Here is a 13,148-nt window from a genome sequence, read left to right as displayed (position 1 = left end):
TGCAAAGGTCACATTTATCAAAACTAAAATTGCTCACTGTGAAATGCTACTGTACCTTTTAGCAGCAGTGAAAATCTTATTGTTGTTGCTGTTGTTGTATTATATATTAGTAATATAAACTTTCCTAATACTTGTAACATATTTTGTGACTTGGAAGGTGAGTTTGGGTTTTGTTTTTTCTTTCTAAAGGGGATTAAATTTGTGTTCATAATAATCTATCATAAAACACGCATATAAAAGTGTATCATTCTTTTTAGACTGTTCCATGTACAACACATGACAGCCCTGTGTCTTCAAACATGGGTCTGCCTCAATCACAACTGACATAAGAGTGTGATTTAAATTACCAAAGGTGTAGAAAGTCAGTAAGTACTAAGTCACCACTTGTCCATCATCTTTTTCTCCAGAGAGTTTTTCTGCTAGCACAACTCAATTCCAGTAATGAAAACCAGCTGGTAGAAAAAAGCTTTCTGGGGAAAACTGTGGAGATTTGAGCAGTGAGGAGAAGGGATTAATACTTTCTGCCTAGCACCCCTTTGGAGTTTTAAGTCATGCTTCTATACTGGCTCTAGTTTTAGGTTTGAATGGGACAGAACTGCATTTGAAGACACAGGTCTGCCTTAAATGTCGTTCAGGTTTAAATAATATTCAATTTTAAGAGTAGTTTCTCCTATCAAAAGTAAGCTAACTTGGGGGAATGACAATATTTCACACTATTGCTCCCTGTGTTTTTATTCCAAGTAAATATCCACCAAAAATATAAGCTCTACATTCCTGTTTTCTGCAACTTAAATCTGAAGGTATAATATCTAATCCCCATTCCCAAATCAGCACCTACATAACAGGAGTTCCAGGACAGTCAATATATCCTATTCAGCACATAAACACACAACAACTTTGAACTTCTTTAAGTATCTTTCTAAGCACCTATCCTTACTTGCTCCCAAGGAACCCACCACACTTACCCAAACGATGGCATGATCCACAAACTAATTACAATATAGTGTCCTTGACTTTAACAGGACTACTGTTAATACAGATGTTCAAGGCACATCATTTAAGTTTAACAGTAGAGATATATTAAGTATACAGTCAAGAGAGAAAATGGTCCAAGCTCCAGACCAAAAAGTAATATTTATCAGATTTAGCACACTTAAAAATACAAAACTGAGTTTACAATACTTGCAAATGTGAATGAATTTCCTGAATCCATGTCAGTACTTACCTGCTGGATTCCATATGTCCAACCCTGTCTGATACGATCCCTTGCCCATACATTGTGAGCATTTTCTGCCAGTTTATCAACCATGGCTTCCTGAGAGGGTGTCAGCTTTATACAACTCAAATCCATGGGTGCAGGTTTATATCCACTAGACAATAGGTAACTGACAAATGGGAAAAAAACTGTTGAGTTTACTTTTTATATATATTTTGTCTGTATTTTTAAACTGTTCATAAAAAACATTATCATAGTTTGTATCAATAATCTATTTATTGTAACATAATGCTGTTCACTGAACCAGAATGACATATCCAGTGCATTCTCAGTAGTTTTCTTGCACATCTAATTAGCAACACTGTATGACAGTAGTATGATTAAACATCAGTTAACATGATTCACATTTCTTCAAAAGTATATCTATTAAACAGAGATGCTCATTGCTCAGCATAGCATCTACAGGCTCCAAGATGCCTGCCAATGGATTTCCTGGTGCCTGTTTACTTCTTCTCCAAAGCATAGCCACCAAGAGCAAGTCCAGCCTTTTCTCTAACGTATTTGAGCTGGAGGTGCTTCAGAAGAATCTAGGCAATATCACATTTGCATCAGCAGGAAGCACCCATTCAGAAGCCTGTGCCTCCACCATAAGGGAATGCATAGCTTCCTACATCCAACATTTTGTGATTACCCCACCCTCACAGCAGCTATTTTGTGACTAGCTCAGATCCCATGGGAACCATTTTGTGGTGGAGCCCACTACCTGTTCTCAAAACCCCCCAAAGGCCACAGGCTCAACAAGATTGGGAACGCTTGCTATACACGAGGGCACTGGATAAACTGGCTGGCTCACTGGATCTAGAACTGACCCATGCTACAGTGATTATTGGAGGGGGGTTGGATTAAATTGTATTAAATTTAAATTGTATTTTTAATTTTTTTAAACTGCTTTGGAGAGAAAAAATTGTGAATAAAATTTTAAGTAATGGTGTAATCCTAATAATGCTTTCTTGAGAGTAAGCTACACTGAATAGACCTGAGTAGGATTCTGAATAGACCATCTTAGGACAGCACTGTAAGTTAGTTAAGAGGGAGCATTGTATAACCATTGTTTGAGGGTAGGGGTAATGACTGTGAATACCATTCTATTCACTATCAGCTCAACACTCATTTTATTACTGACTTCATTTAAGAAATAATTTTGCTCTGAGAAGTGAGGAAATGTAATGGAAATTCTTTCCCATTAACATTATCTTGTCATGTGAGTTATGTTCAGGCATATGATAAAATATGATAGAATATTTACATAATTTCCTACAGTACAATTGTGGGATTCTACACAAAACACAATTAAAACTTTGTTAAACTGTATGGGGATTACTAATTATTGGAATATGCCAATTAATTTTTTTTTACTCTGATCTATGGAGATTCCAGTAACATACCTCCCCTAGATCACAGGTGAATGCTATACCATCCACCCCATAACATGCCAAGACAAGGAGAGCAGCAGGCTAGCTCCCCGGTGAGCAACTGAAAGCAAATGTTGAGGAGAAGGGCCAGGGGATGACATGACAACTGCAATGGGAAGTCATGCGAGTCAGTGGGCCTAGCCACAGCTGTTGGCCACTGTAGCCAGGGAAATAGGGTTGCCAGGTCCCCTGTCCTCCCGGCAGATGAGGGCCCTGGCACCTACCTGCTTCGCATGCATGTGCACTCCTGAGCCCACCTGATGACATTACTTCAGAGAAGTGACATCATCCACCAGAGGGGGGGCAAATAGGGCCCGAATCAACCCAATCCGGCCTGGTTTGCATCCAAATCAACCAGTTTTGGGCCTGAATCTGCCTGGATCGGGTCCAAATCAGCCTGGAATGGGCTGCTGCAGAGCGTCGGAGTGCTCCCATGCTTTGCAGTGGCCCGATCCAGCCCAGTCCAGACTGATTCAGGCCCAAATCAGCCCGTTTTGGGCCTGAATCTGTCCAGATCGGGCCTGAATTGGCCTGGATCTGGCTGCTGCAGAACATGGGAATGCTCCCATGCACTGCAGAGGCCCATTTTGGGCACAAATTGGGCCCATGGGAGCACACTGCGCCCTCCGAGAGCGCACCATAATAATAATATTTGATTTATATACCACCCTTCAGGATGACTTAACACCCACTCAGAGCAGTTTACGAGGTATGTCATTATTATCTCCATAACAAAACACCCTGTGAGGTGGGTGGGGCTGAGAGAGCTAGAAGCTGTGACTGACCCAAGGTTACCCTGCTGGCTTCAAGTGGAGGAGTGAGACATCAAACCTGGTTCTCCAGATTAGAGTCCTGCACTCTTAACCATATGAGGGATACATGGGATGCCCATGCATCCCCCACTGGCCAGGTAAGTAGGGGCAGGGAGTGGAAGGTGGGAGCGGGTGTCCCCCATCCCCAGCAGCGGAATGGAACCCTACAGGGAGAAGATATGTGAGGCTGCAAGCAGCATGCTACCAAAGATAGGCAACTGTCCAATCAACAGAGAGGGGAGAATTTAACCACAGAGTTTTAGCCAAATGCTAGAGCATCTCTAGTGATGTGTCATTACTTACAATTGCAATCTAAGTGACATTAGCACACTGAAATGCTGACAATTCCCCTATTTTTCTCCCACTGCCCAACCAGAAGGTAACAGGAAGGGCCTGCAGGGGGTAGGAGATCTCCCTCTCGCAACAGGCAAATGGTAGTCCCATTTGCAACCAAGCCCTGGATGTAGAAGATGCGGGCACAGGAGGCTCCTTTTTGAGGCCTCACATGGGTGACATAACCCTGTGCAGCATCCCAGGCACAATGCAGCATGTGCTAACAGGTCTCTGTCTGATTGTGAGTTCAACATTGGGTGAAGCATGCCAGTTAACTGAGTATTCCACATAATCAAGTGCTGGATAACAAACCTATTGCTGTACAAGGATTGTTTCATGTATTAATCTTATGTCTGTGAGACTCAGATATCAAAAAGGCTATTGCAAATAGTATTCTCTTGACAATCTTCAGTTCATACCCTAAATCAGCATAACAGAACTATTCTAGACAAAGTTATTTTCCAGTTTCTTTACTATACCCCCTCTCCAGTATATAATGCATTTTTATAGAAGTAAGAAAGGAATATTTATGCCAATGTATTATTTCTGGAGAAATGCCCATAAATTAATCATTAGGATTTTGGGAGGTGAGGCCTGGAGGAAAAGCACCAAGTAACTTAAATTTAATAGTGATTCCATGGATTCCATTTTTACAATTTTATTTTATTACATTTTGAAGGATAAATGTGTGTACACATTATTTAAAGTGTGAAACTTAAAAGTGTAAAAACTTTCCTTCTCACTCTAACATGTCTATTTATATGATTAATTGCGAGGACATTTGAGTCAGCAAAAAATCATTCTGCATTTTTTGCTTGTTTGAATAAACACATTGCACTGATGACAATTTAGCACAATGTGGCGATGGTGAATCATAAAATAAGATGTAGCATGACAGAAATGGATCAGCCTGTCATTATACTTTTAAAAATCTAGTATCTCAAAAAATACAAAATCTTTTTTAAATATAAGAATTCATGTTCACCATCAGTAAACATTCAGCCTGTTTTCATTATTAGTACAAAGATTTATTTTAATGCATTGACTACAGTGACATGTCCCACATTTATATTTAGCAATCTGGGATTTTAGTCCTGAAAAAAAACCCATTATATTGTTTTCTAAAGTAGCTCACACATATCGTGTCGTCGCTAGGAAGGGAGAACAATTAATGCACTTGCAATTAAAGATCCTTCCTCAGACTCTTATTTTCAAAAATATATTGTCATTTCGTTCCTATGATAGAACATTGTGGCAGTATGGCTAGCCCTCTGGAACAGTGGCATGAAAAATTTGTATGTCACCTCTCTAGAGGTAGCTCACAACACAAGTAAAAATAATACCATAAAATTATAAAATGAACAACATTAATTACCAATATTAAAAACAGGGCAAGGACATAAAACAAATACTGAGTTGCCTGTTTTGGCCTATTGTCTAAATGACAGTAAGGTATGTACCAGGTTAGAGTTGTCATCACTGACAAAGTCCTGTCTCTAGTCTTCACTAATCTTGCCTCTGCAGGTGGGAGCATGACAGCAGGGCTTGGGAGGCAGACCTTAACTGATGGGTAGGACAGTATGGGAGGAGGCAATCTTTCAGCAACCCTGGCCCCACAGCACTTAAGGCCTTAAATGTAAAAAGCAGCACTTTGAATTGTGCCCAGAAATAGATGGCCAGCCAGTGCAGAACTTTCAGCAAAGGGTGATATAATCCTGTATCCAGCCACCAACAATAGTTTGGTCTCCACATTTGGCCCAACTGACATTTCCTAAGAGTTTGCAAGGACAGCTGCAAGTAGAGAACATTACAGTAGATGTAATCAGAGAATGGATCACAGGGGTCAGATCACAGTTTTCAAGGAACAGTCATAGTTTGCACATCCGCTGCAGTTGACAAAAGATGCCGACATGCCACAGAGGAGGCATGCCCTCCAACGCTACACCAGGATCCAGCAACACTCCCAAGCTACAAACCTATTCCTGTGGGGGAGTGCAATCCCTTCAAAGACAGGCTGAATTCTCAATCTTTGAGAAGCTTTGTGACTGACCAACAGCACTCCAATCTTATTGGTGGTCATCCATCTCATTGCCTTCTGCAGGCAGATCCACAGGAGAAACTGAACTGAGTGTCACCTGCATATTGGCAGCATCTCATTGCACAACCTAGTAGTTATTTAAGTCACTTGGGTCTCTTTTTCAGGAGTATAACAACCACCAGCTTCTTCTACTGCTGTATAGAGCTTTTGCAGCACAGTGGTTAAGTGTTCGGGTTGCAAATCAGCACTCTGCTGGTTCAAATCCCACCTACTGACATGAGCTCAGCGGGTGGCCTTAGGTAAGCCACTCCTCTCAGCCCCAGCTCTCCAGCTTCACAGCTATATTGTGGGGATAATAATAACGCCAACCTTGTTCACCACTCTGAGTGGAATACTAATCTGTCTAGAATAGTGGTACATAAGCACAGTTATTACTATTATTTCGAAATGGCTGGAACTACATTTTTCCACAGAGAGGTGTTTATGACCTCCTGGACTTTCCTGACCAATCCAATCCAATCCAGTATGACACTATGAGCCATGAGGGGCCAGAGCTGAGGATAGACATAGTAGGCCATATACTTCTAAGCTCCTTGTCTATTTTATTAGGCCCCACCAAATGCAAATCATCTATACATCAACTAGGAGTAGCATCCTCAGATTGAACTGAACCAACCATACATACACAGCACATGCAAGCAATTTTAGCTGCCAAATGCATCACAAAGGAGTTATAGCAGGCCTGTATTTTTTGGCCCAATCCTATGAGAATCTGCCATGGCAAATAAATGTTTAAGACTAATTGCAGTGACAACAGTAGCAGTGCCACACCAGTCCAGGACATTATATTCACATAGTAGGGAGAAGAGTAATTGCTGCTCCAATAACAGCTGCCATAAAAAGTAACAATGTGGCAGCGCAACACAGACTAGGAAACTACAGGTGTCTGGTACAGGAGATGACTCATATTCAACCACTACAGACTGCATGATAATATATTGCACAAGTATACATGATAAATATGTTGTGGTCACTTCTACAATAGGGTTGCAAACAACACACCAGCATGGCTTCTCCTACTGGAATCACTCGGATTAGAGGTGGGCACAAACTGTGAAAAAAATGAACGGAAAGGGGCATTTAAACCTGCAGATCAGCTGCTTGTCAGGGAGATCCCTGACAAGCAGCTGATCATTTAAACAGTGGGGCTTGGCTGGCCAGCCAGGAGTTCCCGGCCAGCCAGCCAAGCCCCACCTGCAGTTTAAATGGCCATTTCCCCACTGCTTGGAGCGGCCGGAAACTCCTGGCTGGCCAGCCAAGCCCCACTCACAGTTTAAATGGCCATTTGTCGAGATCTCCCCAACAAGCAGCTGATCTGCGGGTTTAAATGCCCCTTTCCCTGCTGCTTTGCAGTGGCACGGAAAGGGGCACTGCTTTTTAAAATGAACCAAATGAACCAGCAGACCAGTTCGGAAGTTCGTGGAAACAAGCTTCCACGAACCGCTGGTTCATGAACCACGAATCGGGCCAGTTCGTGGTTCTTTTTGGGTCATGTTCTGTTTTGTGCCCATCTCTACTCAGGACACAACTACAAACAATCTTGACACAAGGTACTTTTATGGGACTACACAGCAACATATATATCTGGATCAGGTTGTTCCTCAGCTGGTTTTACAATATGAAAGGAAATATATGGGAGAAAAGCCTCTATAGTGAGAAATTAGGAAAGAAAATCACACCAATATGAGTCCAAAATTGCTAATATAATATGGTCTAAATTGTATGCACAGCTTTGAAGGACTGGATTAAAGCGTGAAGAACAGCTAACAATGATGTGAAACATAACGACAACAGTAAAACGAAAGTGTTGCAAGACGTAAATACCTAATCAGCAGTTTGCTTTCTTTGAAAAGGACATCTCAGAATACAACTTATATATTACAGCGGAGCAAACTTTGTCCCTCCCATAAATATCTCCAACAGCTTTTAAGTATCCCTTGTAGTTGAAAAGTATCAGGCTGAGAATCCTTACATTGCAAGTAACTAAATTATTGTGAAGTTCTTCATGTTACAGATAGACATGGGCACGAACAGAAAAAAAAAGAACATGGTGTTCATTGTTCGTTGTTCGTGGGGGCCACCAGGCCCTCCTCCAGCCATCAAGATTCCTACCACACCACTCCCAGAAACCCTACCTGAACAGGCAGCAGGAAATGTACCAATGATAAATAATAGCTTGGCCCCAGAGCCTGGCAGCAGCCCTGGAACCTGAAGGGGTAGATCCCTATCCCACCACACACAAAGAAAATTCAACCTCCAATGCACTTTCCCTGCCTCTCTCAAAATGCCAACAGCAACTGTCTCTCCCTCACTGTCTGCAAAACCAGAGCTTGGAGCCCCCCATCCCCCCTGCTCTTTGCTTCCTTGTAACAAATTTGGAGCCCCAGACTCGAAAGGAAGACCTGCCTATCAAGCTAAATTGGGCTTAGATTGGGGTTTCCAGGGCAACAGCAGGAGTTCAGACAGAGTTCAGGCAGTCCCTGCTTCCATTTGCCAAGGGAATTGATTGCAGGTGCCAGATTGTCTGACTTGATGAACAGCAATGAACAGCAATGAATGAGGTTTGCAACAACCACCTCTTCGTTTAGAATGGGGCCTTACGAACAGCTTGTTCGCGAACAGCTGATTGGGCTGTTCCTGGCTTTTTTTAGTTCGTATTGCTGTTCGTGCCCATCTCTAGTTACAGATTCAGCTAGATCTGTTGCTGGGTTTGACAAGAAAATCACAGAAGATGTCTTGGCACATAGAAACAGGGCTATCCTAGTCCCACAGGTAGACATGCCACGAAGGGATCTAGAGGTCTAAAACAGAACCTTGGAGAGGGGCACAAAACAGAGGAATAACACAGTTGTATGGCCTTGCGTAAATCAGAAGAGCTGTTTAACCCATATCAATAGGCTCAGGGCGTTCGAGAATGTCAAGTATGTACGAGAGAATGGAGATATAATTCAAGCATGGATGTATTGGTTAAGGACCAAAAGATATTTATATGTATGTGAAACCTGTAATCACTAATTTCCCATAGACGTAGTTAAGATAAAATGGAGCAAAAGTGAACTAATTTTTTAATATATTTTAAGATTGCTTTATTTGCTTTATTGACAAGTGACTCCACTTGCTCCTTCTTTCTCTTCTCTCCTTCTCTCTCTCTTTCACGCTTGTTCCTACTCCTTCTTTCTCCTTGCTTTATGGCTAGGCTAGCCTTGTGATCCCCCCACCCCAGGACCTACAGTCTCACCATGGGTAGCACCCCCCACACACCAGTTCTCCCTAGCTGCCTGTGGCGGCTATGTTCCCACCTGCTCTGCCCTTGCTTGACCAGGGCAGACCTTGGCATGGGTCAACTCTCCTGCCGAGTTGAAGCATGCACCTTCAGTCTCACTGCATCATCCCAATGGCAAGCACCCTGTCACTACCACATCTGTCCCATCCAGGTGAGTGGTGTGTAGCACGTCTTGTTTACCCCTCCCTCAAACTCAGTGAGGCAGGGTGCCTGACAGGGAAGAGTGCATGGTCAGAACCCAAGTGACCGCCCATTATGTAAGATTCCTCTGTGGGTTGTCCCATCTACACACACCTTAATGTAAAATGACAAAATTCAGAGCTGAGTTGGAAGGTAATTATGTTATGAATGATATGCTGGCAAATGTGAGTAGTTTGTATTTCAATTCAGTAGAAGTCCAACATAAACTTTTGTTTTGTCCAGCATAACACTTTTGTTATTCAACTATTTCAAAATAAATGGAAAAGTGCAGATGATTGAACAAAGCTGTTTAAGTATGTACTTTGTTGTGAATGTGATTAACAGAAAAATAACAAAAAAGTATTCAGTTCCAGTTTTTATTTAATTTATTTACTTTATTTCTATCCCAGCATTCACTCCAATTGGTACCCATCATGTCTTATACAATTCCCCTCTCCCTTCATTTTATCCCCACAATAACTCTGTGAGGTTAGGCTGAGTGTGTATGACTGGTTAAAGGTCACCCAGCAAGTTTACATGGCAGAGTGGAGATTCAAACCTGGTTCTCCAAGATCCTAGTATGACACTATAACCACTACACCAGTTGTTAAGGTATAGAGGCCATCTCATTAAGAAAGCTCACTAGGGGATGCCTACCCTTCTTGCTGATCTCTCCAAGATTGTCACTTCACTAGGCCAAGTCTTATGTCTCTCTTAGTTAGCATTATTTTCATAGCTATGTGGGCCACGTGCACTTCTTTCATGCATTAAATTTGCATGCATTATAGTGGGAGATAGAGGGAGGGCAAGGATACGGGGGGCAGCCATCAGCAACAGCATCATATCAATTCCAGGGAAAAACACAGAAGCGATGTCACACCTCTCAATAAATTGTCAGAAACTCTATTGTAAAACTATAGAGTTGCTGGTAATTCCTAGAGAGGACTGTTGTCACTTCTGGGTTTTTCAAAGAAGTTACATTAATCTTCTCTAGGAATCACTGAATACTCTATGGTTTTACCATTTACTTTTCAGCAATTCCTAGTGAGGTGTGACATCACTTTTGGGTGTTCCCTGTAACTGACATGATGCCATTGGCCTGATGGCCATTTTCCCCACTACCAGGTGACTATCAACCCTAATTATATTTAAACATGATTTTTGCTTCCAGGACCTTCCTCCCTCACATCTCATAGTGCTCTGTATAAAAGCTTGGTTAATTGCTCAAGATAAAAGCAAGCAAATATTTATTATTTATATATTGTATTTTGACACACTGATAATGTTGAGACATATTTTCTACATTTCAGACTTACGATTTTATTAACACATTTGTATATAACTTTTAATACTTCTACACAAGCTTTATCATACTTTGATCTCGCAACAACCTCAGGAGGTAGAGGGACAGTAATATTACCCAGTGGACCCATGTCTGAACCCTTATTTTCTGATTTTTAAACTTACTTCTTTGGAAGTTTTAGCTTCTTTACTTTTTCTTCAGCATGCTCATCTGCAACTCCAACATGACAACCCAATGCCAATAAGGTTCTAGAGAAGAAAATTAGTAATAGATTTTAGAGAGGCAGATATATAATTGACATGGAGAGAGGATCTGCAAATCTCATAACTTCCTAGAACTGATTGGGAGACAACTAGAAAGTGTAATTGTGTCTCTAAAATACATCACTCATTGTGAAGTCCACAATTCTGAAACTGTAAAAATCTGAAAATACATTTCCAACTCATACCATCATAAAACAACAATTACATATACATATTCATATTACTTTTTGCAATGCAGGGGAAATAAGTAAGATTTGCCTTAAGAAATTGGTTTTAAACAGAGAAGCGAATGCAAATACCAAATTGATTTGCCCAAATCAATTAAAAGTTGAGGAAACCCCCAATTTCATGTCTCATTTAAAGGTTCCCAGCAATTCATATTAAGAAATTGTGAAAGTGTGCTTAACTGCAGCAATATTTCCCAAATGCAATAGATACAGGTATATCAGCAGTTTCTGCTGGGAAAGGGCAATAAACATAGCAGCATCTGAATTTATTACTAAAGTAACCAGCAGTGGAGGAACTGTTTGATAACACTGATTATTACAGTATCACACCAATGGAACTTTACTATTCCTATATAACGTAAACTTAATAGACTATTTAAGAGTTCATACACACAAATCAACTTACAAACTTACTTCAAAAATAAAAAGTAACATTGTGTACTTAAAGAGTAATAGATTTATTCAAGCAATAAAACTGTAAACATTCATGGGCCGGAGCCCACTTCATCAGCTGCATCAAATGAAACATTGATCAATGAAATATATATGAAGCAGAAAGCAAGAACAAAAACATTCTGAAAATAGATTAAATTTACTTCAGTGTTTCTAATGACATTTGGAGATTATAATTTCGTTCTTGTTCTGGTAGCTTTGCAAATTCTACCAAACATGGATGCTGTCGCTTGTTGTCATCTCTAACCTGCAAGATGGAAAAGATTGAGCTTCAGAATCAGAACTGTAGCCTAAAATTATCAGACCTACTGTAAAGGTGTTAATCCTAGATTAAAAATAAAGCCATATTTATATAGTTGGTAATTCCCTGTTCAAGGAAGGATAATAGTGTCTTCAAGTAAAATTTAAAACAACTGTTAAGTGACAATTATAAATATTTTTATACTCAGTAAGAAAAAAATTATATTCTGAAAAATTAAAAGAACATTTAATATTCAGTTATAACAAAACAGAAAACTTAGAGCATTTATCCTTAAATGTTAATTACTGTACTATATAAGGCTAAAATATTACCATTCATGTTTAATTCTGGGACATGTTGTTTCATCGTAATGTGTTATGGAACTAAAATGGATATGTAGTGGGCATATGATGGCTGCTCAATAATTTTTTAATATATATGCAGTTCTCTTCTCAAAAACTGGATCCTTTAATGGAAGATGCCATGGACTGAATCTAGGACAATGCTCTAACTGAATCTATGATCTAACACTGAGAAGATGATGCACAATTTCTGCTCTGCTATTTTCACTTCCATCATACATAGACATATATTATTATGAAAAAGATCTTGGATCCTTATTCTGTATTAATGACATGGGGGCTGCTTTTTCAAAATTAAGGAAGTATTAGAATTACAAAATTCAGACAGTACATACCGGACCATACTGCCAGCCAAGTTCAATTTTATTCATCACCCAAAGTTCATGGATATTCTCAGCTAGTTTTTCTCTAATTCTTTCCAGATGCGGAGGCAACACAATCTAAAAATAAAAGAATGAGATGAAGGATATCAAGGAAAAATTAAACATAATTGTTGGATGGAATGAAATAAACTGATTGCCCAAAACTGTTGTGAAAACATTGTATATTCTTCCTTAACTGAGGTTCAATTCACACAAGGGCACTGCTGGGAGTTCCATGTTGCCCAGGCGCGTGAGGATCCAATTCTGATCATGCACCATGCATGAAAATGGGACTTCAGAACTCTCTAGTTCTGTTTTCCTGAACTGAAATGTCTTCTGAGATCCACTATTTGTTCTGCTAGGAAATTTATGAATAGCCATCATTGCATGTAATTTTTCTAACTGAATAAACAGCAGCTTCCCAAAGCCGTTTCAGGTTATGAAAACAAAATGTGAGAGGGAGAATGAAGATTCTTCTTCAGCATAGTATGTTCTTGATCAGAATCAGGCTCCTGCAGACTTGCAAAGCACAGAACTCCCAGC

General features: G+C 40.3%; 1 protein-coding gene across 1 annotated transcript in view; it reads right to left on the bottom strand.

The window, feature by feature from the left end:
- Nucleotides 1-13,148, bottom strand: part of RYR2 (ryanodine receptor 2) — a 720,715-nt gene that overhangs the window by 380,581 nt on the left and 326,986 nt on the right. Inside the window, exons 23-26 of the mRNA XM_054975163.1 lie at nt 12,579-12,683; nt 11,784-11,887; nt 10,862-10,945; nt 1,226-1,385 (exon numbers count right to left, since the gene is read on the bottom strand). Of these exons, the coding sequence (XP_054831138.1) occupies nt 1,226-1,385; nt 10,862-10,945; nt 11,784-11,887; nt 12,579-12,683 (453 nt within the window). The remainder of the gene's footprint in view (nt 1-1,225; nt 1,386-10,861; nt 10,946-11,783; nt 11,888-12,578; nt 12,684-13,148) is intronic.

Source organism: Eublepharis macularius, chromosome 1 (genome assembly GCF_028583425.1).
Source record: "Eublepharis macularius isolate TG4126 chromosome 1, MPM_Emac_v1.0, whole genome shotgun sequence".
Lineage (NCBI taxonomy): Eukaryota > Metazoa > Chordata > Lepidosauria > Squamata > Eublepharidae > Eublepharis > Eublepharis macularius.
This window is presented reverse-complemented; position numbering and strand designations above follow the sequence as displayed.